Genomic DNA, 22513 nt, shown 5'->3' on the forward strand with positions numbered 1-22513 from the left:
GGGGGGATAAAAACCTAAGGGCTGGAAGAATAACGTTATCTGTTGTTCTCGCGCTTAGTTTGGAGATATTTTATTGGTTGGTTTTGGTTTCTCGCGATACAGAGGTGGCCAATTGGAGCGCTGCAGCGCCAAGTCAAATCCTGAAGAAGCAAAACGAGGCGTGTTTTTCCCTCAGATTGAGCTGTGGAGCTGAGGTGGAGGGGTTTCTTGGAAGATTATAACGAAGGGGTAAGTCAGTGTTTCATATATAAGCATTACTTTAGCCCACTATCGGAGACTAACGGCAAATTTTCATTATGTCCAACTTGTATTCTTTAAGGTTATATTAGCTAGCTAACGTTAATTTACGACAGAGTACTGCATATGCGTATTCAACACGTAAAGTGAAGTTTAAGTTCGTCGGTTTTACTAAATTATTGAGTTTCGAGCACTTCGCGTGCAAGATGATGTTAATAACTAATCACGCAGTGTATTCCTTGCTTTGCTCACATTCCAGCATTCCTGACTGATTTAAGCAGTTTTGAGGGGCTACACAATGGAAGTTGCAGTTTCAAGACGGAACCACATCAGTAAGAAAGTAAGCTGACATAACATGACATTTTTTTGAAAGCCCATCTTGAATTTAGAAGATATCATGATGTAATGTTGTTGTTGTTTTTGTAACAGGAAAACAAGGAAAATGCCCAGCCTGCACATGAAAGAAAGTTAATTATAAAAGGAGAGAAAACCTCTGTTGTGCCATTCCAACTGAAAAATGGCCCAAAACAGCAGACCCTACCAAAGAGTCAGCCCCTTAGAGCTAAGGCTAAACAAACTGACACTAGGTCAGTGCCTGAGGCCCAGAAACTGGCACCAGCTGCTGTGTCGTTATCAAGGAATGCTCTAGGAATGTATAAAGGAAAGATTGTCCAGTCAAAAATTGGGTCTATTTGGAAGGCAAGTGCAGGTATGATGGATCCTAACCCATCAGCACTGAAAATGGAGAACCAAAGGCCTGGAAAAATGGCAAGAAGAAGGTCCAAATCTGCTGCTGAGATGCAGAGACATGGTACTCAAAAACCTGCACCAGTGAGGTCCAAGTCTGTGTCTGATGGACCTGCTCAGGTTTCCAAGCCTGCTGCCAGCAGTCGTCGTCCTGCTGGATTCTCCTCTGCTCGCCCGCCTGCAAGAATTATCCCAGCAACACTAACCACTGCTGGCTCTAGAAACACTACTGTGGCTCCCACCAAGGCAGGTGGGACTCACAACCCAAAGACACAGATTTCAGAACCTGACAAGAAGGTCAGCAAGCCTCTTGCCTCAAACACTATCAGTCAATACAGATTTACTATGGAGACTGCAGAAGAGAGAAAGTAAGATGTTCCACACATACATGCGATGTTTGCTATATAACAATTAAAAAAAAAAAAAAAAGGTAATTTATTTGTGTGCTTTCTACAGAGCAAAACTGGCTGAGTGGCTGGCTTCAAAGGGTAAGGCTCTCAAGAGACCAGCCATGTCGACAGCAAAGCCCTCCAAAACCAACGTTTCTACAAAACCTGTCGTCAAACTTCAATCTCAGCCTGCTGCACGCCACATGCCTGAGCCAAGACTGGAAATGTACAACGCTGACACTGCTGTAGGCACTGTTTCCTGTGGAGATACTCAGAGGGCAGGACCAACAGCATCCAGCCAAACTCCAGTGATCATGAACACTACACTAGACCTAGAAACTTCTGATGGGGATCTGTCTGCTGAGTCACAAGACAGAGTGGATGATGTAAGCAGAAATGGAGCATGGTTTCATCCTCTAATTAGCTCGATTAAAATGTATAATATTGAACATCAAAGATCTCCCTTTGTTTTATAGATTGTTGTGAATCTCTGTGATGCCTTGGAGGCCATGGAAACGCCATCGAGATGTAGCAATGGTAAAATAATCAGCATTATGCAGTTCTTTAAATATCTGATGCCTTTGTTTACATATTTGTCATTTGTGTTGATAAGAACTCACAGGTTTGACAGATAAATGCAACAGTGAAATGGAGGACAGCATAAATGAATGTAAAGCGGAGGAACTGAAGATTGACATGCCTGAGGATGCTGGTAAGCAGGTGAAGGATGAAGCAGAAGAAAGCGATGATCAGAAAGTGGAGATGGATTATGTAGAAAGTGATGATGACGACGTGATAGAGACGACTCCAGAGATGGAGGATGCATCAGTGATCAAATACAGCGTGAAAACAACGCCATACTTGCAAAGGTGAGCCGGTCAACTTTGTCTTGCAAATCTATTCAGTTGAGTATTTGAGCCACTTCGTTCTTAACTCTTACAAAATGATTCTCTCAACATTTCAGTGTCAGAAAAACAATTGAAGGCGAGGTCGGCACGAGTGCATCCAGGAGAAAGAGCAACATTAATGATCTCAAGTTTCTGACACCTGTGCGCCGCTCCTCCCGCATCCACAACAAATCCAGCCAGCTGCCCAAGATGCTCGTCGATCACGATCCCTGCGTGTCATCGCTGGCTGAGCTGGTGAAGCTGGATGATAATCCTAACGCCTACATCTACAGAAAGAACACTGCACTCGTCGCAGATCTCCCGGACAAGTCCAGCCTCTAAAGAAACCTATATTTGTACTATTTCTAAGGGGGGGTGTATTCAGCAATGCTTGGTACTCAACCTAATTGACACTTTAAAGATGATTTTAATATTGAATTGTCCTAATATGAAATATTTTACTGTATTTATGTTCATGCTGTCCTGCTTTGTTTCCTTGAATACTAACTTTTCTAAAGTTAACACTTTATGACAATTAAACACTTTTCTGAAGTTGTCTTTAAAAAATGAAGTCTTGAGTGCATCTTTTTATAGAACCTATGTAATGAATTGAAACTGTCTTCCATCTATAAAGTGAGCAAGAGTTAAAATTATAAGTAACCCTACATTCTGGCAGCTAATTGGCTGTTGTTCACTGATGTCGGACCATCACATTTCAGAGCTTCCAGAGTAGCTCATGGATAATTTGTTCCCTGGCAGAAAATGAGTGGGGAGACTAAATCCAATCATTTTCTTGCTTTCCATATGAACCATTACCTGCTCAAGCGTGGTTGGTCAGCAGTAAACTCTACAAACATTTTTGCTCCTAGCCTACTGTTCAAAGCGTGAGAAACAAGAGGATCGGGCAGCCAACAAAACTGATCCAACTGAATATCAACAGCTGACTACAGCCTACACTGCATTTCATTTCAATGACGGGGAAGGAAAAAAAAAAGACACTCAGTTGTATTCCGATTTAATCCCACTTTAATTGACCACATTGTAAAAATTCAACCGCTCACAAATGACCACCTCTTGGCAAAATACACTTCCTAGATCAAACTGGACGTTTTGACATCATCTCCCTCTGATCCCAGATGAGATGTTTCATTATAAACAAAATTTAAAAAATGAAAATCATCTATAAAGAAAAAGGAGACATGTGTGATGCCATTTTCTTCCCCCAAACAAAAGGCATATAAAAAAGGTACTCTTTTCCCGCTCGACTGCTGACCACAGAGGAAGGCGTTCAGTGCGCTTAAAGGCCGTTTTCACTGCTGTCTGTGCGCCTTATGTCCTTGAAAGACCCCGATTGTCCAGATCTTTCACCTAAAGAACAGGAGAACACTTAGCTTAGAAAGTTCTGTTCTGAAACTGATTTTAGATGTTTACACAGTTTAACTTTAAACTGTGGAAAGGTCACTTTATTAAAAAGACAAAAAACAAAAAAAGCCCGTCCTCAAACAAACTAATCTTTGAGTGATTTAAAAGGTAAAATCACAAGAATTTGCATTAATCAGTAAACTTAAGCTTTTATAGTTTAGTCATATAACATTTCATTAAATTAAAAACAATGTTTACTATAATGTAAGATAAGCATGTGAGAAGCTTGATTCAGTTTTAAGCAATAATTCCCCTCATATTCTAATAATCAGAAAAACAAAGTGATAAAAACTGAAATGAGTAAACCTACAATGGAAACAATCTGGAACCAAACACTCAACATGAAAATACAGAACTATAACAACTGTTATAGAGACAAAGTTAGCTTGTTTACCTTGTATATCCTAACCAGCCAGTGCTCTGTTGTGTAAGCCTCCTCCAGTACATCCAGTTCAAAGTCTTTGTTCCCAATCTCGGCATTCCTCACTCTGTCATAACCAGGTGGGCGCTCTGCAAAAGAGGGAACCAGAATTAATCAGAAAAACCACTGGCTGTGTATTTGTTTTGTTTTTTTAATTTCTGAATCACATTCCTCCAGTTGGAATTTAGGAGGCTCATATAAAGTGATAAATAGATCAGACTAGGGGTAGAAGGTACTAGAAGCACTCACTGGCCTCTGTGTAGACCTGGCCAAAGCGGTAGTAACACATCTTGTACATGAGGCAGTTAAGCAGGACTGGCGAGCCCTCGCGGTCCACCCTGAACTCTCCGGTGGGAGTGTAGTAGTCGTGCTCCTTGATATGCTTGCCGGTGTCTGTACTTCCTCCAATACGGACCATCCACAGAAACTTGTTGATGTCTGTCATGCAAACACATACACCAATTAGAAAGGTGCTCATAACCGTCCAAACAGCAATGTCTTACTTCATGTGCTGAATGTTTAATGAGTTGACAAAAAATGGAACTCCTAAAATTCAATTTCACTTATTTAGAAGCTTAAAAACACAACACCTTACATGCTGCACTAGTTATAAAGTATTAGGCGGCGTACCATCTGAAGAGTAGCCCGTCAGCCCTCCAAAGATGACCAGAACATAACTGACGTCGAGCTCTCTCATAATCTCGTAGGCCCTTTCCTCTGTCGATGCCATGGCCTGCAAAAGAAACGGCAGCATGGTCAGCACAGCAGCATTTCATAGACAATTTCACCTTAAAGGTCACCCAGCTCACCTGTCCAACTCTGGAGATGTGAGTATTGTTCCATGTGTTGTTGTCCACTAGAATGGTTCGATTAGCCATGGCAGTTATCTGATATCCGTAATCCCACCATGACATGACTTTGGCATCCTGGATAGGAAAAATAACACTCAGACACGTAGATGGGAAATCTGATCAAACGGCTGTGACTGCTGATCACTCATGACAACGATCTATAGTTTAATGATCAACCTTTTCTTCCTCACGTGGGATTAACTGACCTCAGGTGTGTTGTGGCGGAGCCAGTAGTAGGCCTCTCTGAAGTCATCAAAGATGATGCGGCTGCCGTCACCTCCACGGGCTGACAGGACAATCGATGGAGAGGAGTAGGCTTCGCTGGTCACCCAGGTAGAGTGGAACGTGTACGTGATGAGGAAGAAAGCCATTACCAGAATCATCCCACTGGCAACCTGGTAGGTTTACACAGACCATGTCAACATGCTTTTATATTCATTATTACTACACTTTATTTGGGATCAGGTAGTTTAAAACCAGGAACTGGGCCACTTAACGGGTAATGGAATAAATTGAGGGAGTGTGAAATAAAGAATGGGAGGAGATTTCTCTGATCTTTGAGTTTTGTCTCAAAGGTGAAAACAGCCAAATACTCAAGTGAGAAAGTGTAGAGAGAACCTTCTAAAGTCTCATTTGTGTGTTTAATTCCCTCTAGTGAGTAACGTTGTTGTTGCACTTATAATTTTTGTGGGAGTGTCTGCATTGCTCTGCAGGCACAAGTAAAATGGAGTGCTTATGTTGACTTGGAGCAAACAAATTTTGAACAACATTTACTGACACTGAGACGCACGAAGGAGGAAACACTGAGTCTATACATTTTGTCAACAGCACATCAAGACTGCCAGGATACTAACATTAGCACAAACTAGATGCAATTGCAGCAAATTCCATTTTGTTTTATAGAGGTCTCATCTTTGTGCTGTCAACACACTGAGGTCACACTGCATATTACCATCAAGCAGATCTATCATAGCTGTTGAGATCTGTGTAAATGCATAGTTATATTTCTTGGCAGGTGCAGGTCAGACTGGTGTAGCTTTGCACCCATCGCTACACTGAAAAATCATCTAAATCATGAGGAAGAATCTCAACTAAACACATTTATTTGGTCAAGGTTGTGAACCTTCAACAATGCAGTGTACCTATCCCACAATTGTTTGTAAACCTAACAGTAATTATACAACAATTCACCTTTAAGTGTAGTATCTGTTTCAAGTTGCATGAAATATCAAATACAAGAAGAGAAGAAAAGGTTTGTGTTCTCTTGGACAAGATTTTAAACATGAAAATCAAGACTATAAAACACTGAGCTGAGAGCTTGACAATGATGGATTATTTAAAATAATCAGTAGTTCTTTTTTTTTTGTACAGGTTCAACCTGTCCGAATGCACAGATTTCATGTCACAACACGACCATGGCATAACAAAAGTCACTGTCACCACCTTACACAGCAAGCTTATCCTGTCAGCCAACTCACCTCATTTTTGATTGGGTAGGTGGAATCCTGCTGCTTCTTGCTCTTTTTGTCTGGCCGGCTGACGTCCAAATTCTTCATGTAAGTGGTCAGAACCTGGGACACGCCGATGCCTGACAGGATGCACATGACCGGAGCGAGTACCAGCATCAGACGCACCTGAGGAGGAAACAAGCAGTGCAGTTAAAAAAAACAAAAACAACCAACATATGACACAGACGGGGTGCATACAACATCCTAGACACCATTTCTTGTTTGCTTCGGTTACATTTAATGGTGTAAAAGTGATGCTATCAGGTTGCTTTTAAAATCCCAGAAGCAAACAACTGTCTCAGATGGCATGTGTAACACACACACACACACGTTTACAGAAAATAAAAGAAGGGCATTTAGGCAGCAGTACCATGACAGCTGAGAAGTACATGCTGGTGACGCCGTACATGATGATGAAGATCCTGGCATCCGACAGGTTGTTAAAACAGTAGTACAGACCGACTGTAAGAAGAGAAAGGTAAACTGGAATGAAATATAGAGTGATTACAGAATATTAAGCCAGTGCTACGCTGTGCTTTTGCTGCCTTGCCTGGGAACATGAAGACTAGGAGCTGCAGATCAAAGTAGTATGAGGACCAGGTGGTAGGCTGGTGCTCGGACACAGAGGCGATGATGGGAATATTGTTCTTGGCATAGGAAGGGTCCAGCAAGGAGTAGAAACGCCCGGTCCACGGAGAGATTTTACCTGACAGAAACGTGCTTATCATGTCACGTCAAAAGCTTTTAGAAAGGTTTTCCCATTCATTACTGTTATTGTTAATCCTCTTACCTGTCAGCATGAGAACAGCACCTACAGACAACAGGATAAAGCCCACCAGAGAGATGACGCTCTTGAACAGCACCTCAAATTGCTGAGCATTGAGTTTGCTGCGCAGGTAGTCCACAAAAGCATGGATCTGGCACAGACCAAACACGCCAAAGGCTGCCATGTGCTCCGATGACTGCACCGGCTGGTAAATGAAAAAAGGGAGACAAGGAACTGAACAGTGTGATACAAAGCAAAGTGAAACTTCTCATCATGAGAATATCACTACTTTTTAATCTTTAACAAAAAACCGTCCTGGAAGGAGGGTGTGTCAGGTGATGAAATGAGATTGTTCTTTTTACCTGGAAACCAACAAAAGAGATTTGCATGGAGAGGATGGTGCCCAGGCAGTAGACTGTGCAGTAAGCCACATATATGCGGTGTGAGAATCGGCCTGTGAGCATCAGAACCAGGACGTGGAGGGGAATAAGGTTGATGAGGAACACGTAGCCACCCCAGGAGGAAACCTAAATGCACACAGAGACCATTTCATGACCAAAGTCACCTCGTAATGCACTCAGTACAACATGCAGATCAGCTGCATCTCCTCACCATGTAGAAGTAAGCCAGCGCACACATGGACGACCAATACACTGAGCCTGTTTTCACAGCCTTGATCCACATGTAGTAGGTCAACAGCATGCAGAAGATGGCAATACCTGAGCAGGGAGGATCATTTTCTTATTATACTGTTTTGCACTTTCGGTGTATATCCTCTAATGCTACAGCTTTACTTTCATTATTGACTGAATATATAACATAGTTTACCAGGGAAAAAGCACTTTCTGACTGATGAATAAAATGAGCAGCCACTGAGTTTCTGTTACCTTCATTATCGTAGGAGCCAGCAACAGAACGAGAGATGTAACCAGGTACCACTGCAATCATGGCAGCTGCCAGGAGCCCAGCACCTGCATCCTGAAGAGACAAAAACACACTTAGTTAAAACTAGTGTAGGTTAACACCACAGTCCTGCAATAAAGAGTCTTTACCATGTTCAGTTTTGTTCTAACAGTCTTAAGCCACTTTCACACACTTTCATTTAAGCTCTGTGGGAGCTTAAGTCTGAGAGGGAGAATGGACCCCCTAATGGTCCTCTACCTAATCACATGAGCCAAGGTGTGAAAATGGGTGTGGGTCACAATCAGCCAAGGTTTTGGGTGAGCTCATTGGGAAACCTGGCCCCACCCTATCATGCGATTTCCTGAGGTCAGATGGCCCAGGATGTGAGTAGGAGTTAAGGCGTCTGGGAAGGATCTCAAAACTGGATTATAGATGGCAGACAGTTGGTGTCGTAAACCACCGCCTCTGTTTTCCTGTAACATGATTCTTAATGAACAATGTGTCTGTGTTATAGGGTGATTTTCTTTTTACCTTCAGCTCCTTGGTTAAGTGGTACGTGACTATGGCGGTGAATGAGGAGAACAGGGGAGCCAGGAAGACGCAGACATTACGGATGTCAATTGTGATGTGGAAAAAATGTAGGACATGGTACAGGACAGCAGACGTGATCATCAGTCCTGGAGAAAGAAAACAGAAGCACACCATCATAATTTGACGTGAGCCTTCAAAAACTCACGTAACACACAAACTGCTCCACACGACAGGAGAATCTTACGACAATTTATGGTCTTACCCGGATAAATGGTGCCACCAATGATCCTCCCCAGAGGATACCAAGCCCTGTCATCAAACCAGTTGTGAAACTTATAAAATCCTTCTTCTGCCAAGAAGCGGGTGGTACGGTAGTTGAAGTACCTGGTTGTGACATTAAGGTGAAGGTGAGACAGGACTCTTCAGGAGGAAAAACTATTAATGTAATGAATGATGATGCAGACAGTACTTACGGATCAAACTCATGGATGACACTTTCAAACCTCAACACGGAGAAGAGCCTGGTGGAGAATGCTGAGGAGGGAAAAGAAAGATTACATGGATCATTGTGATGTGTGTGTTGTATAGTGTTGTCCATGCTATCATATTCAGCGAGCAGAGGACTCACAGAGGACAGCGGCCATAGACAGGATCAGTAGCTTCAGCAGCGTGTCCTGTTTCTCATAGGACAAACGCAGGAAGCCCAGCTTGGTCATCTTGGCGAGGTTAGGGAAAGCTACCCGTACTACCTAATGGGAGAAAGACAATGGTTCTAAGCACAATAGAAAAGGCACTACAAATGCACTTTTAGACATATGTTTATGCATGTATAAAAATCCCGCGGAATATGTTTCCAAGTCAGGTTCTAAGAAACAGAATCAGCAATCCAGATGTCAGGAGTTAACTTCCACGTCCAGCCCAACCACATAAGGCCACGCACTAACGTGTGGCGTCACAAAGCAGGAAGTAGACACTCTGGAAACCGTTTGCATGGATTTGTGCCCGTCTATTTCACATGTGCATTAAAAAGGTTTTACGAAAAGTGTCGAACCACTAAGCTCCAACGAGCCCTCATGCTTTCAAGACAGCACCACTATCAGAACGAGCCTCAAGTGCTGACAGCTAACCCACATCACCGAAAGAGCAAATGAACGGCAGCTAATACGGTTAAACCAGATCTCAACAACTGCACATATAAAGTGCATTCAGGCATAGTTGTAGTTTGTGCAGCGTCTTATTGCTAGTTAGCGTCAGGCCGGCTTGCATCCACTTCAAAGTGTGTTAGTTGCTAGGCTAACCTGCTAGCCTCTTTTTAATGAAAACCACAGTCACGCGCCAACTCCCTGGCTTATTTTTTAAAAAGAAGTATCTGCATCTCCTTCATATATAGCAACAGAAAATAAAAACTGGTAGTCCTGGAAAAGCTAACGCTTTTTAATATGTAATCTTCAGACACTTACCCGCTCCGCTCCTGCTACTCACTTTTCACACACAACCCTCACCAAGAGCTAATCCCGCCCCGACTAGAACATACTGCGTGCTTATTGGTTATGTGTCATTCAACGTTTTATTTTCTCGTATCTTATTGGTTCTTTGGATGTCAATCAGATTTTGTTCCTTACCCCGCCGCTGTAGTGTAGTGACGTGTCCTTACCGAGAAAAGAACACAGCCCCCTGTTGGTTGAAAATACTTTCACCTCATTTCGTTGGTGTAGATTCATTCTCATTATTTTTCACGTTGTTTCCTCTTACAAATCAACGTGTTACTTTTGAGTAAAGTTTTTCTTTCTCTCTCTATTAAAATAAAACTGCCCAAAAATAATTAATCCTCCCACTGTATCTTTTGGTGATCAGTTAATCACAGGTCTTTTTTAGCTCAATCAAGTACAAAAGTCCATCTGCATCTGTGTTAAGCCAGTTTTCAAAACATCTCTGATACCTTTCTGTTAGATGCCTGAAACATTTTTTTTTTATCAACCATGAACAATTTGGAGTGTAACCCAAGGACCTAATCTGATTTTCAGTGATATAAATCCTTTATCTATCCTTATCTTTGCAATGCTGAGTTTGAAATGTCGTAGAGAAACAAAAAACACAGAAACACAAGAGCTCAAATATTGAATACTGACCAATTTTATTCAAATTAGAAGTATTACTTTTACAAAACCTCACTCACAAATATCAGTCTGCACAAACACTATGCTCTTCTTACAATAATTGCACACTGTTTAAAATCATGGCCCCGCTCCACATCCACGAGCTCTGATGAGACAAAGGTTGGGGTGGGGTCACTGTGTGGCGCTGGGCTTCTGACTGAACATTCAGGAGGTATTAACATTATGTACAGCACAAATAACCAAACAGCCAATGATATTTGGGGATCAGTTATATTTGCATCAAGCTCTCTTTAAGGTGCAAGGGGCACTACAGCAAGCGAGTCGAGGCTGATCACCCGTCTGTTGTAAAGCTACGAGCTACATGACTCCTTTGTGACAGAGCTTAGCGTTGAAGAGGTCAAAGTAAAGTTAAAGATGCAGCGGTTTGGCAGTGTCGTCTCATCTATCAATACACTAAAAGCTCTAATGAAGCTTGCCCTTTGCCGGTGTAGCCGTGTGTATTGTGACGTTAGACAGCAGAATCCAGACTTTTTATTTTTGGGATGGGACGCAGAGGAACAGTTATGTCAATGCACACAAGTGAATTTCTGGTTGATTTCCGTTACAAAAAGGTCACTCTGCCTTTTAATAGCAGCTCCTGAAACGATGCTTGTACTCTACTGAAAACAAAGCTGTGGGGATTTCAAACTAAAAAGCCTCCCTTTATAACTGTACAAGGTTGCAGACGGGACTGTGAGGAGAGCAGAATTTAATAGAGAAACACGTCCGTGTGCAAGAAAGTGTTGGATCTGTGAGGGAGGAATGTGACTTTTAAGAAAACACACCTGTGCTTTGCTTCTGAACACAAAAAAGCCCCTTCAAAGAGAAAAATATCCTTCTTTAGTCACGTTTGCTTAAAGAAATTAAAACTTTGTGATGTCTTGTGCTGTAATTTATTAAAAGGAGAGTCACTCAAATGGCACATTATGCAAAGAAAGAAAGAAAAGTAAAAAGAAGTCTGGATCTTAGTATTTAAAGTGTTTTGAGTGTGAGGCACAGATCAGTCGATTTTTGTGCCACACAGAAAAGGTGGATAAAAATGAGTAACTGAGGCGGCACAGATTACACAAAAACATGTAAACCCTTTGTCCTGAACCACATGAACCAGCTGAACTCATCTTCATTAAGGGCGATCCTTCTAGAAAAAGAAAAAAAAATTTTTTTTCAGTGAAACCGCTTGTTGGTGACTATCCTATCTCCTTCACTGGGTGGGCAGCAGCCTCTGGCGGGTCGGGGAGGTGTGAGGTGTTGACAGCCTCTCTGTGGAGGCAGATGACGTCAGTGATGACTGCAGGTGGACAGTCTTGTGGAAAAGCTTGTTGCTGATCAGCACGACCAGGGAGAAGAGACGCAGTTGGAAGTGGCTGGAAGAGTGAAATCGACATCAGTCACTTGTGAAATAGATCCTTTTATTTATTGTTCTTACAGTGTGTTGTTGGACACTCACTACAGCTTTGTTGGTGTCTTTGCCTCATTAGCACTGATGATGAACAGAGGGAAAAGGATGGAGAACAAGCAACCGCTGCATAGGAAACAAAGATAGCATTTAAAAACCATTAAAAACAGAGCAGAAGGTCCAAATTCCAGATTCCTCTCTATTAGAAAGTTCTGACATGTTTGTGACCATTCACTATATTTATTTATAACTAATTACTCCTTTGTAATATATTGTAATTATAAATAGTGGAGTTCCTCTCCTTCTCAAAGTGAAGGGGATGAGCAGACTGTTTCCTGATGAAGCTCAGGAAGCTTTAATGAGTGCAGCAGGATGGTGGAGATCTACCAGTCTGTGGTAGCGAGTTACATCTGTTTTGCTGTTATATGCTGGGGAGAAGGGTCAGCAACAGACCCAGAGATGCTGGAACCATCACTGACCAGAATCTGGAGGCGTTTGAGTCAGTGAGGTTTAGGAGGTCGCTGAACAAACTGCTCTCCATCATGGACAGCCCATCTCTATTGCGCACTTCTGAGGCAGCACAGCTCCATCTCCCTCAGAATAATTCAACAGCGTTGCCATAAAGAACACTTCAGGAAATCATTCCTATCATTATCTATAAAACTGTACAGTAACTCCTCCTTGTTACGTGTGAACACACCTGCCAGGCATCAGTGTGGACTCTGATGTTTGCTATTTGTCACTGCCATACTCTGATGGAGATGAGACAGCATAAAGGGTGGAGGTAGAAAACTTGTCCCGGTGGTGCTCAAGAAATAACCCAAAGCTGAACGTCCTTAAAACATAAGAACTCATAATGAACTTCAGGAGACACAGACAGGTCCACCTCTCATTATAAACGCAGAACAGGCGGAATCTGTCTCCACCTTCAGTTTTCTGGGCACGCCACATCTCCGCTGATCTGATCTGGACCCACAACACCAATGCGCTGGTAAAGAAGGCCCAACAGCAGCTGCACTTCCTCCTGTCCTGAGGAAGAATAACCTGGACCAGAAGCTGCTGCTGGCCTTCACCGCTCCTCAGTGGAGAGCGTGCTCTCCTACTGCCTGGGTGTTTGGTACACAGGGGACAATAATGAGAACAGGACGGCTGTACTGAGGGTAATTAACACTGCCCTAAAAATCACTGGCTGCCCTCAGCCACCCCTGGAGGCCATCACCAGATCCTCCTGTCTCAGGAAAACCAGGGCCATCCCACGTGACCCCTTGCACCCCGCCCAACAACTGTTTGACTCGCTGGTCGGCACCTCAGGTCAATCAGGTCCCACACCTCCACTCTCACAAACAGCTTCTTCCCCTGAGCCATTCGGACTGTTAACAAACACTATCCCCCCACCCTCTTCACCAGTCGGAGCCATGGTCTTAGTAACCCCCATCACTCAGGCCACTCACATACGGACTCTCTACTCAGACCAAGTCCTTTGCACCTACTTCTGAGCACTTTGTTCTCCAATATGTGCCTTTCATTAGTTTTGAATATATTTCTGTAGTTTGTGTGTGTGTGTGTGTACACTATATATATATATATATATATATATATATATATATATATATATATATATATATATATATATATATATATATATATATATATATATATATATATATATATATATATACATATATATATATATAGACACACACACACACACACAGTGGGGCAAAAAAGTATTTAGTCAGCCACCGATTGTGCAAGTTCCCCCACTTAAAATGATGACAGAGGTCAGTAATTTGCACCAGAGGTACACTTCAACTGTGAGAGACAGAATGTGAAAAAAAATCCATGAATTCACATGGTAGGATTTGTAAAGAATTTATTCGTAAATCAGGGTGGAAAATAAGTATTTGGTCAATAACAAAAATACAACTCAATACTTTGTAACATAACCTTTGTTGGCAATAACAGAGCTCAAACGTTTACTATAGGTCTTTACCAGGTTTGCACACACAGTAGCTGGTATTTTGGCCCATTCCTCCATGCAGATCTTCTCGAGAGCAGTGATGTTTTGGGGCTGTCGCCGAGCAACACGGACTTTCAACTCCCGCCACAGATTTTCTATGGGGTTGAGGTCTGGAGACTGGCTAGGCCACTCCAGGACTTTCAAATGCTTCTTACGGAGCCACTCCTTTGTTGCCCGGGCGGTGTGTTTTGGATCATTGTCATGTTGGAAGACCCAGCCTCGTTTCATCTTCAAAGTTCTCACTGATGGAAGGAGGTTTTGGCTCAAAATCTCACGATACATGGCCCCATTCATTCTGTCCTTAACACAGATCAGTCGTCCTGTCCCCTTGGCAGAAAAACAGCCCCATAGCATGATGTTTCCACCCCCATGCTTCACAGTAGGTATGGTGTTCTTGGGATGCAACTCAGTATTCTTCGTCCTCCAAACACGACGAGTTGAGTTTATACCAAAAAGTTCTACTTTGGTTTCATATGACCACATGACATTCTCCCAATCCTCTGCTGTATCATCCATGTGCTCTCTGGCAAACTTCAGACGGGCCTGGACATGCACTGGCTTCAGCAGCGGAACACGTCTGGCACTGCGGGATTTGATTCCCTGCCGTTGTAGTGTGTTACTGATGGTGACCTTTGTTACTTTGGTCCCAGCTCTCTGCAGGTCATTCACCAGGTCCCCCCGTGTGGTTCTGGGATCTTTGCTCACCGTTCTCATGATCATTTTGACCCCACGGGATGAGATCTTGTGTGGAGCCCCAGATCGTGGGAGATTATCAGTGGTCTTGTATGTCTTCCATTTTCTGATGATTGCTCCCACAGTTGATTTTTTCACACCAAGCTGCTTGCCTATTGTAGATTCACTCTTCCCAGTCTGGTGCAGGTCTACAATACTTTTCCTGGTGTCCTTCGAAAGCTCTTTGGTCTTGGCCATGGCGGAGTTTGGAGTCTGACTGTTTGAGGCTGTGGACAGGTGTCTTTTATACAGATGATGAGTTCAAACAGGTGCCATTCATACAGGTAACGAGTGGGGGACAGAAAAGCTTCTTACAGAAGACGTTACAGGTCTGTGAGAGCCAGAGATTTTCCTTGTTTGAGGTGACCAAATACTTATTTTCCACCCTGATTTACGAATAAATTCTTTACAAATCCTACCATGTGGATTCATGGATTTTTTTTTCACATTCTGTCTCTCACAGTTGAAGTGTACCTCTGGTGCAAATTACTGACCTCTGTCATCATTTTAAGTGGGGGAACTTGCACAATCGGTGGCTGACTAAATACTTTTTTGCCCCACTGTATATATAAAGTGTAATAAAAAAAACATGACTGGAAAATGGACCACAAACAAAATAATACTTGTAATAATGATCACAAAAAAAATCACGCAGTGTTAACCTGATGATGTATGATGAGGGCATGGCAGTCAGCAGAGCCATGGGTAAGCCGAAGCCAAAGTAATATGGCCAGTTCCTCTCAATGTTGGACAGCCGCTGGTGCATCTCGATGCCTTAGACAAACACAAAAAAAACACATCGTTTAGAGCATAGGTGTCAAACTCTGGCCCGCGGGCCAAATTTGGCCCACAGCCTAATTACATTTGGCCCGCGAAGCCATACCAAATTACTATTAGAGCTGGCCTACTGGTATTATACAGCTAATATATATATTGTTTAGTATTAAGCTTTGCTTGTTCCATATTCAGTTTTTCAGCAAAACTTGTTTGAGTACATAAGAAAAGATTCATTCTTACATCTGGAGGAAGATTTTTTTTTTCAATAAATATTAATGTTAGCCTGCGACTTTGTTCCATTTTGAATTTTGGCCCACTGTGTATTTGAGTTTGACACCCCTGGTTTAGAGGTTCCCATTGAATTCAGATGAGTCTGTGTCTGTATAGAAGCTGACAGAGGACTCACCATGGTTGAACCAGCGATACTCAAAGCAGTACAGGGAGTAGAGCAGAGACATGTGGAGGAGGCTAACCATCTGTCCAATAGCATCGATGGGGAAGAGACTAACGATCATACCCTGGAGGACCACAAAAATACACACAGCGACACTCGTTGGAATAAAGTGAGAAACACAGGCAGCTATGCAGATTTATTTTAAAGAAAGGATAAAATGTACCTGAATGAGGAAGAGCGCCTGGAGGAGGAGGTTAAAAAGCATGTCTGCGATGATCTTACTGACGCTGGGGAATGGCTGAGCTTTACAGCCAGACACTTCAAATGCAAGGTCAGCTATGTCCTATAACACAGAGCAACGTAATGATATCAGTGTCACTGCAGCCAAACAGGACGTATAACTGCTTTTAACTCTGTAATGGACATCTGACCCTGCTGGGGAAATGTTTTCCAGTTCTTATTTTCGAATATCATCCTCTCAAAATAACCACAACAACAAATGTTTGTCAGAAGTTCATCGACAGGTCTGAGGTTTTGTGCTTTGGCATTATCGTGCTGAAAACAGCCCGGTCTTGTTTGACAAAGATGCCCTTTTTTAAGATCTTAATAGAATGCTCATTTCACATTGATTTTCAGCCTTGTATATTGTGCACAAAGACTTGAATTAATAGAGGGAATATTTGAATAATATTATGTGCCATATTATTTTACATCCCATAGTGCTTCTGCTTTCTCCTGTCTCTTCATGTATCACCCTTTCTGCAGCTCTGTGATTGAGCACAGTTGGTTTCCACTTGCTCATCAGAGTCAGGAGTATGAGACCGATGAGAGTCGCCGGCAGCACCAGTGGGCCATTTCTCTGACAGTGTGTGGCACTGTGCTTGTTCCATCAGCCAGAAGAAGGGTGTGTGATTAGCCCTTTCTTGTGGAAGCAGGGTGATTAATCTGTTTTAACCATTAAAAAATACTTTACAATATTTTCGGTTTTCTGTTGTTAGTGTGGTAGTCACAAATTGATTCATATTCAGTTAGATCAAAGACATGATGCACACATGCCACTAGGTTCTGCTGAATCGGTGAGTGCTCTGGAGACCTCTTTCCTTTCCCTGGCTCATCTGCTCCTACGTGTGGAAATCACACCTGATGATGAGCTGGTAGTCTCCTCTGGTGGTCAGCAGTGTGGTGTGTTGGATGTGCTACTTCTGGTGTTGGGTTGATTAAAGTTATTTTTTTAAGCTGTGGGACCCTAGCATAAACCAATCACGACTTTCTTTACTGTGAGAAACATTATTCTGTAACCGTATGGTTGAGTTATTAAAAATCACGACCCCATTCTAACTTACCAGGATGCTCTTTTACACTTACTTATCTCTTGCTAAAGAACATAGTTATGAGGTGCACACAGCATTGCATAACTTCAGGGGTTTTTTATTACAACATTTTTTAGTTTGTAATAGTTGCTTTTATAATTTGCAAATAATCATATTTAGCTTTTATTTCCATTTTACACAATATCCAAATTTGTATTAAAAATAGTTGTACAGGAAGGACACCAAAAATTTAACCTTAGACTGTTTCTGTATAATTAAACGTCACATATGGCCTCATCCATGAATAGAAGCAACATCTGTGTCTACAGCTTCTTTATTAATAAAGCGCTGCAATACCATCTAACAGCTGACTTTATTAAACACCAATGTTCCCTCTAATTTTTCATGTGTCTGAGCGAACACACAAACTCCCTGAGCGGACACTTGGACCACTGTGAGCAACAGCAGACGTGTGCACTTTTTCCGTCAGTTGTTCCGTCTGTCCTGCTCACATCTCCAATGGTTGTACACGTTGTTATTAACGTGGCTTCACTCCACATCAGCCACTTTGCTAAAACACCGGCGTCGGCACATAAGGACGCTGTCATAGCCTGTCAACCACGTTGATTAGCTGCGTATATACGAATGTGAATCGCATTATTGGCTGGATTATGGGATAAGGTGGCATCGTTGTAATCCCATACGGGAGCAGCCAGTCACTCACTGACTAACACTGCAAAACAGAATTGTTAAAGTTTTAATTTTAATTTCAATTCAGGTTAGATTTTTTTTTGTGTGCAACGCAGATTTTCTGTGCGCAGAGACCGTGCCAGCAGTGCGCAATTGTGCACACGCGCAGTTTAGAGGGAACATTATTAAACACCCCTTCTTCTCTGTATCCTCTGTCTTTCTTTACATTTTGGGGCTATTTCTGATGAGAGAGCAGTCTGAACTATTGCAAAGGAAGAGTCAGCAGCCCTTGAGGCAGCGCTGGCTTTATAAATCTCAGCAGCTGACACTGATTCAGTATAGTCTACTGCGCTGTGAGCTAAAGTGGAATGCTACTACAGAAAATCGTACACCAGAAGTAATAACAGTCTCCGATGCCTGAAGGGGACAAAAAAAGTTACCATCTCGTGTGCATGGCGTGGAAGTCTGATTTTAAAGAAGGGCCTGACCTGGAACCAGATGGCATTGACGATCTTGCTGAGGACAAACAAGGGGAGGACCCAGAGAGCACTGAAGACGGACGTCAGGATGAACTCTAACCAGGACCACACACTGCCATGGAGGGAGGGGTCACCTGGAGTAAAAACAGCTTTGTTAATTATCTGCTTCCCGTAACACACCGGAAAACTTGGTCCAGATTGAGCAGCAGCCATACACACCAATGATTTTTGCCGTGAGAGCCTGCAGGAGTGGAATAAACACCCGGTAAAAGAGAAACAGACTGAGCTGAGAAGAGAAAGAGAAATACCTTTGTTATTCTTTAACTTGTGCTTCCCTGCATAGCGTGGTTGTTTAACTTTGGTATTCAGCTTTGATACTTTAGTGGATAATGATGTTTCACATTTGAGGCAGTAACAGTTTAAGCTTACCCAGAACACTCCTCCATTCCAGGCACAGCATTGAAAAATCCTGCTGGCTACTTTGGGATCACTAGAAGAAAAATGAACAACACTAATGTTTCACTTTCGCATGACTTGATTTCATTGCTTCTAAACAAACTCCTGAGAACTGTCAGCGTGCTGCAGTTTGCAGGGTGGATATGATGATGGCCCCAACTAGATAACATATTGTAATTCACACATTATTATATTTACTAGTGAAGAAAACAAAATGCGACCAAAATGTGTTCGGGTGCTTACTTGTCCGGTTTGCGCTCCTCACTCTGTGCCCGTCTCTGTGCCAGGGCCCCGCTGGCCCTTCTCCTCCGCTGCTCTTCCCTTTTCTGCTGGATACGAGCATCCAGCTTGGAGATTGTTCCAATCCCCAATATGGAGTCCTTGATCCCCTGTAGAGCATAAATACAAAAAGAGACAGTCGGAGCATTTCTACAAGTCTTAAATCTTCTCTGTAATGAATGATCCCCGTGAGGTCAGTAAAGAACATTTGACATTATTTCAAAGACAAATATTATTTCTGGAGGCTCTTGAAGTAACCCGGACACGTTCAGGCTGCACAGGTTCAAAGTATGGCTTAATAACACCGTCACTGGAGCCCAGCTGTAGTTACAGTAGTGCCAACTGTGCTTTGCATGGTCATGGCCACACATCTTAATCTTTGAAGTCAAACACTGTCAGTCTCATGGCCATGCAGTCTGGTTTTACCAACATTTGTAAAAGAATGAGTCATTCTAAAGACCTTACTGAATAATGCCTAAACATTGCCAATGATCTGCTGAATCAGTAACTGCAGAGCAACATCCACCTCTGGCATTAACATCAGCTCAAACTGTGTGATGCAAGCTTCATTGCATGCATTTCCATGGGTGAGCTGATGATGTCCTGATTTGACCAATGCCTGGGGTTTTAGGTTTTGTGAAGCCAGCTAATCCACAGAAAACCTGGCTATGATGAACTTGCTTCACAGTAAAGCTCTTTAGAGAAACATATGCAAACATTATTGTGTCTTTGGAGGTTTTGTCTGGTTGAGTTTCTCTTCTTCTTACACTTCAGTCACAGATTCAATTTCTGATGAGTATTTCTATGCACTCAGTGAGTGCTGAAACTGGAAACAACCTCGTGTTTGCACAGATGCATGGACACAGCAGAGGTTTCAACACAGTTTCTGCTGCATGGAGGCACCTCTCTCTGCTCGTTATGTCCCTACTGTGGATCCACATTGTGAATTAGCATGACATTTGTTGAGTAGAGAAGCTGTTCATTTTGGCTCTGCACTGGACCGTTACTGAAGCATTAATGATGTTAAACAGTGTAACTTAAGAGGCAAAAAAGCTCTTTAAACTTAGAGCAAAGTTTCCAAACTTGTGAAATTGTTTTTATTGAATATGACTTGTGTTTCTGTACAAGCAGTTTTTCTGTCCCAGTGACCACTGAAATGATCGCTCGACTTTTATTTAGAAAGAGACTTAAAAATGAGAGTCTGGGCTTATTCCAAGATGTCGGCTGCCAAGTTTCAAAACTGGCTACTCGCAGAACTTTAACATCCAAAACTCTGACACCAAATGGATGGAACATACTATCTACATTAAGATTGCTAAATCATGTGTATGTCACAGAAATCAGTCAGAATTACGATCTTCAGCTCGCTCTTTCTACTGTTTCAACCAGCAGGGCTGAATGGGTCCATTGTTTTGAATGTTTCTGTTTCAGTTTGCATACACTACATACTTGCACATTATGTCATAAATTATTTATGAGTGCAGTGTCTTTGTGTTTGCTAACCGTCGCAACATCGCGGAGGAAAGCCCTGACGCTGTCTGTCATCTCTGCACCAGCTGCAGATCCATCAACTGCAGAAGGAGGGGGGGCTGGTGACCTGGTGGTCCGCTCTCATGGCAGGGAGGGGCTCACCCAGTAACCTGCAACAAACCAAAACCCAAGGAAACAAAGTGAGGGGCTGAATGGAAAACCTTCAACCTTTGAAATGCAGATGCTAACAGCTCTTGCTACTTGCTTTGCTAAGACACACAACTGCTTGAAGACCTATTTTCTTGTGATTTTTGTTAACTCAACTGTCACATAATATTTAATGTTTTTACCTCTTCAATGAATCAGCTACCTGTATAACAAGCTTATCATTTGGCTTTTACAAACAGTAGCCTTTCTAAACCTGGTAGTTTTCCATGCACATCCATAAAAATAAACCTCCATTAGTTTGTGTTTTACATACATCAGAAAAAGCCTTCTAATACTAAGAAAGTTCAACAATACAATGTTTGGCAAATTCTCTCAGAGTTTTGATATTTGGTCACCGTTTTTAGTGTTTCACAAGCTGATGATGATGTAAGTCTTTATTTTAAAAACCATTATCAGCAACATTTGACATATAGATATCTATATCTATATAGATATAGATATATATCTTTCTAAAAATACTTGTCCGCACACTAAACACGTGCTCTTACAGAATACCTAACGAGTTTCATATAGATCACAACTTAATAACTTCTGGACAAAATCTATCAGCATCTAATGCCTTGCTAAGAGAAGCAAAGCTTATGTGCGTTTCATAAACGCTGCTATCGTCTTATTTGTTGCATGGTGACATTATACACCAGCGATGTCCTCTCCTTTGTCTTAAGATGCAAACGTTTGTCCACCTATTGTCTCTGTGCGATACTGTTTTATTCAACGCTAGCAAGCTGACTCAGTGGGTTAGCGCAAAAAAGATGATAACACACACTCAGGCTAACTGGCTCATTGTGGTCTGCTTAAAAATCCTCTAAAACTGGCATAATCTCATATATAGAGTTCAGCATGTTGACTATGGCCCTGTAATCGATGACTTTCGCTTCTTTAGTGTTCAACTAGCTTGTCTGTTTGTGATGCTAGCTAAATTATCGCTCAACAACTAATTTAACTGTAGACTTTTTCTTCCTGATGACGTCCATACAAATGATTAACAGACAGATAGAGCACACATTTAACAAAGGTCTGGTGCTTACCTCATGCGACAGCCACGGTGTTACAATAGCTTGGGAAATTCTTTCTTTCTCTTCCTTAATGTAAACACAACAAACAGCATACAGCCACTGCCAGCAGCTAGGGCCGTGGAAAACAAATTGCGCAAGCTCCAACCTCGAAGGAGCATGGGAAGCGTAGTCCTCAGTACTGGAAGGCGAAGACAGAAAGTGGAGTAAAAGCTCATTAAAATGCTAAGGGGTGTGTCCACTTTATGACGCATGTGTCGAGCATTCATTACGTATTTATAATAAGTTATTAAGACGACAGCGATATTTTATTTTCTATATCTCTGATGTTATATGATTGTGAGAGAAGCTAGATAGCTTTGTTAGCTTTGTTATAAGGTTGCAGAATTAAGTTTTGCTGTGTTGCTATCGGCTCACGATGGAATAAAAGGAAATAAATTTAGAACATATC

At 42.2% G+C, this 22513-nt stretch overlaps 3 protein-coding genes across 4 annotated transcripts; 1 reads left to right on the forward strand and 2 right to left on the reverse strand.

The window, feature by feature from the left end:
* Nucleotides 1-151: 151 nt before the first annotated feature.
* Nucleotides 152-2827, forward strand: LOC113030361 (uncharacterized). The gene is made up of 7 exons (XM_026181761.2): nt 152-228; nt 497-577; nt 667-1352; nt 1441-1759; nt 1850-1910; nt 1987-2242; nt 2338-2827. The coding sequence occupies exons 2-7, from the start codon at nt 536-538 to the stop codon at nt 2600-2602; spliced, it is 1629 nt and encodes a 542-aa protein (XP_026037546.2). The 5' UTR covers nt 152-228; nt 497-535; the 3' UTR covers nt 2603-2827.
* A 441-nt stretch (nt 2828-3268) lies between these two features.
* stt3a (STT3 oligosaccharyltransferase complex catalytic subunit A) lies at nt 3269-10233 on the reverse strand. 2 transcript variants are annotated; one of them, XM_026181759.2, is made up of 18 exons: nt 10123-10233; nt 9291-9411; nt 9136-9196; nt 8925-9046; nt 8663-8808; nt 8116-8206; nt 7841-7947; nt 7591-7755; nt 7253-7433; nt 7013-7168; nt 6833-6924; nt 6433-6588; nt 5161-5349; nt 4913-5029; nt 4734-4836; nt 4353-4541; nt 4077-4192; nt 3269-3628 (listed from the first exon to the last, which is right to left on the reverse strand). In XM_026181759.2, exons 2-18 carry the CDS (start codon nt 9376-9378, stop codon nt 3590-3592), a joined length of 2118 nt encoding a protein of 705 aa, XP_026037544.1. In that variant the 5' UTR covers nt 9379-9411; nt 10123-10233; the 3' UTR covers nt 3269-3589. The 2 variants fall into 2 exon arrangements, with proteins under 2 accessions (XP_026037544.1, XP_026037545.1); XM_026181760.2 differs by lacking the exon at nt 10123-10233 and adding an exon at nt 9961-10114.
* A 539-nt stretch (nt 10234-10772) lies between these two features.
* Nucleotides 10773-22250, reverse strand: ei24 (EI24 autophagy associated transmembrane protein). The gene is made up of 11 exons (XM_026182450.2): nt 22078-22250; nt 20855-20991; nt 19316-19461; nt 19046-19106; nt 18836-18902; nt 18626-18750; nt 16361-16480; nt 16150-16261; nt 15629-15740; nt 12266-12340; nt 10773-12182 (listed from the first exon to the last, which is right to left on the reverse strand). Exons 2-11 carry the CDS (start codon nt 20894-20896, stop codon nt 12020-12022), a joined length of 1023 nt encoding a protein of 340 aa, XP_026038235.2. The 5' UTR covers nt 20897-20991; nt 22078-22250; the 3' UTR covers nt 10773-12019.
* Between the last annotated feature and the right edge of the window lie 263 nt (nt 22251-22513).

This window comes from Astatotilapia calliptera, chromosome 10 (genome assembly GCF_964374335.1).
Source record: "Astatotilapia calliptera chromosome 10, fAstCal68.1, whole genome shotgun sequence".
Lineage (NCBI taxonomy): Eukaryota > Metazoa > Chordata > Actinopteri > Cichliformes > Cichlidae > Astatotilapia > Astatotilapia calliptera.

What these genes read in the sequence shown, in the direction of transcription:
- stt3a (XM_026181759.2), bottom strand. Translation starts at nt 9,378, where the DNA reads ATGACCAAGCTGGGCTTCCTGCGTTTGTCCTATGAGAAACAGGACACG. An exon ending in CGCTGGCTTACTTCTACATG is followed by an intron (nt 7,756 to 7,840) that starts GTGAGGAGATGC and finishes GTGTGCATTTAG; the next exon opens with GTTTCCTCCTGGGGTGGCTA. An exon ending in CCTACCCAATCAAAAATGAG is followed by an intron (nt 5,350 to 6,432) that starts GTGAGTTGGCTG and finishes TAAACCTACCAG; the next exon opens with GTTGCCAGTGGGATGATTCT.
- LOC113030361 (XM_026181761.2), top strand. Translation starts at nt 536, where the DNA reads ATGGAAGTTGCAGTTTCAAGACGGAACCACATCAGTAAGAAA. An exon ending in GGAACCACATCAGTAAGAAA is followed by an intron (nt 578 to 666) that starts GTAAGCTGACAT and finishes TTTTTGTAACAG; the next exon opens with GAAAACAAGGAAAATGCCCA. An exon ending in CACAAGACAGAGTGGATGAT is followed by an intron (nt 1,760 to 1,849) that starts GTAAGCAGAAAT and finishes TTTGTTTTATAG; the next exon opens with ATTGTTGTGAATCTCTGTGA.
- ei24 (XM_026182450.2), bottom strand. Translation starts at nt 20,896, where the DNA reads ATGACAGACAGCGTCAGGGCTTTCCTCCGCGATGTTGCGACG. An exon ending in TCCTCCGCGATGTTGCGACG is followed by an intron (nt 19,462 to 20,854) that starts GTTAGCAAACAC and finishes TATGCTCTACAG; the next exon opens with GGGATCAAGGACTCCATATT. An exon ending in GAGGAGCGCAAACCGGACAA is followed by an intron (nt 19,107 to 19,315) that starts GTAAGCACCCGA and finishes TTTTTCTTCTAG; the next exon opens with TGATCCCAAAGTAGCCAGCA.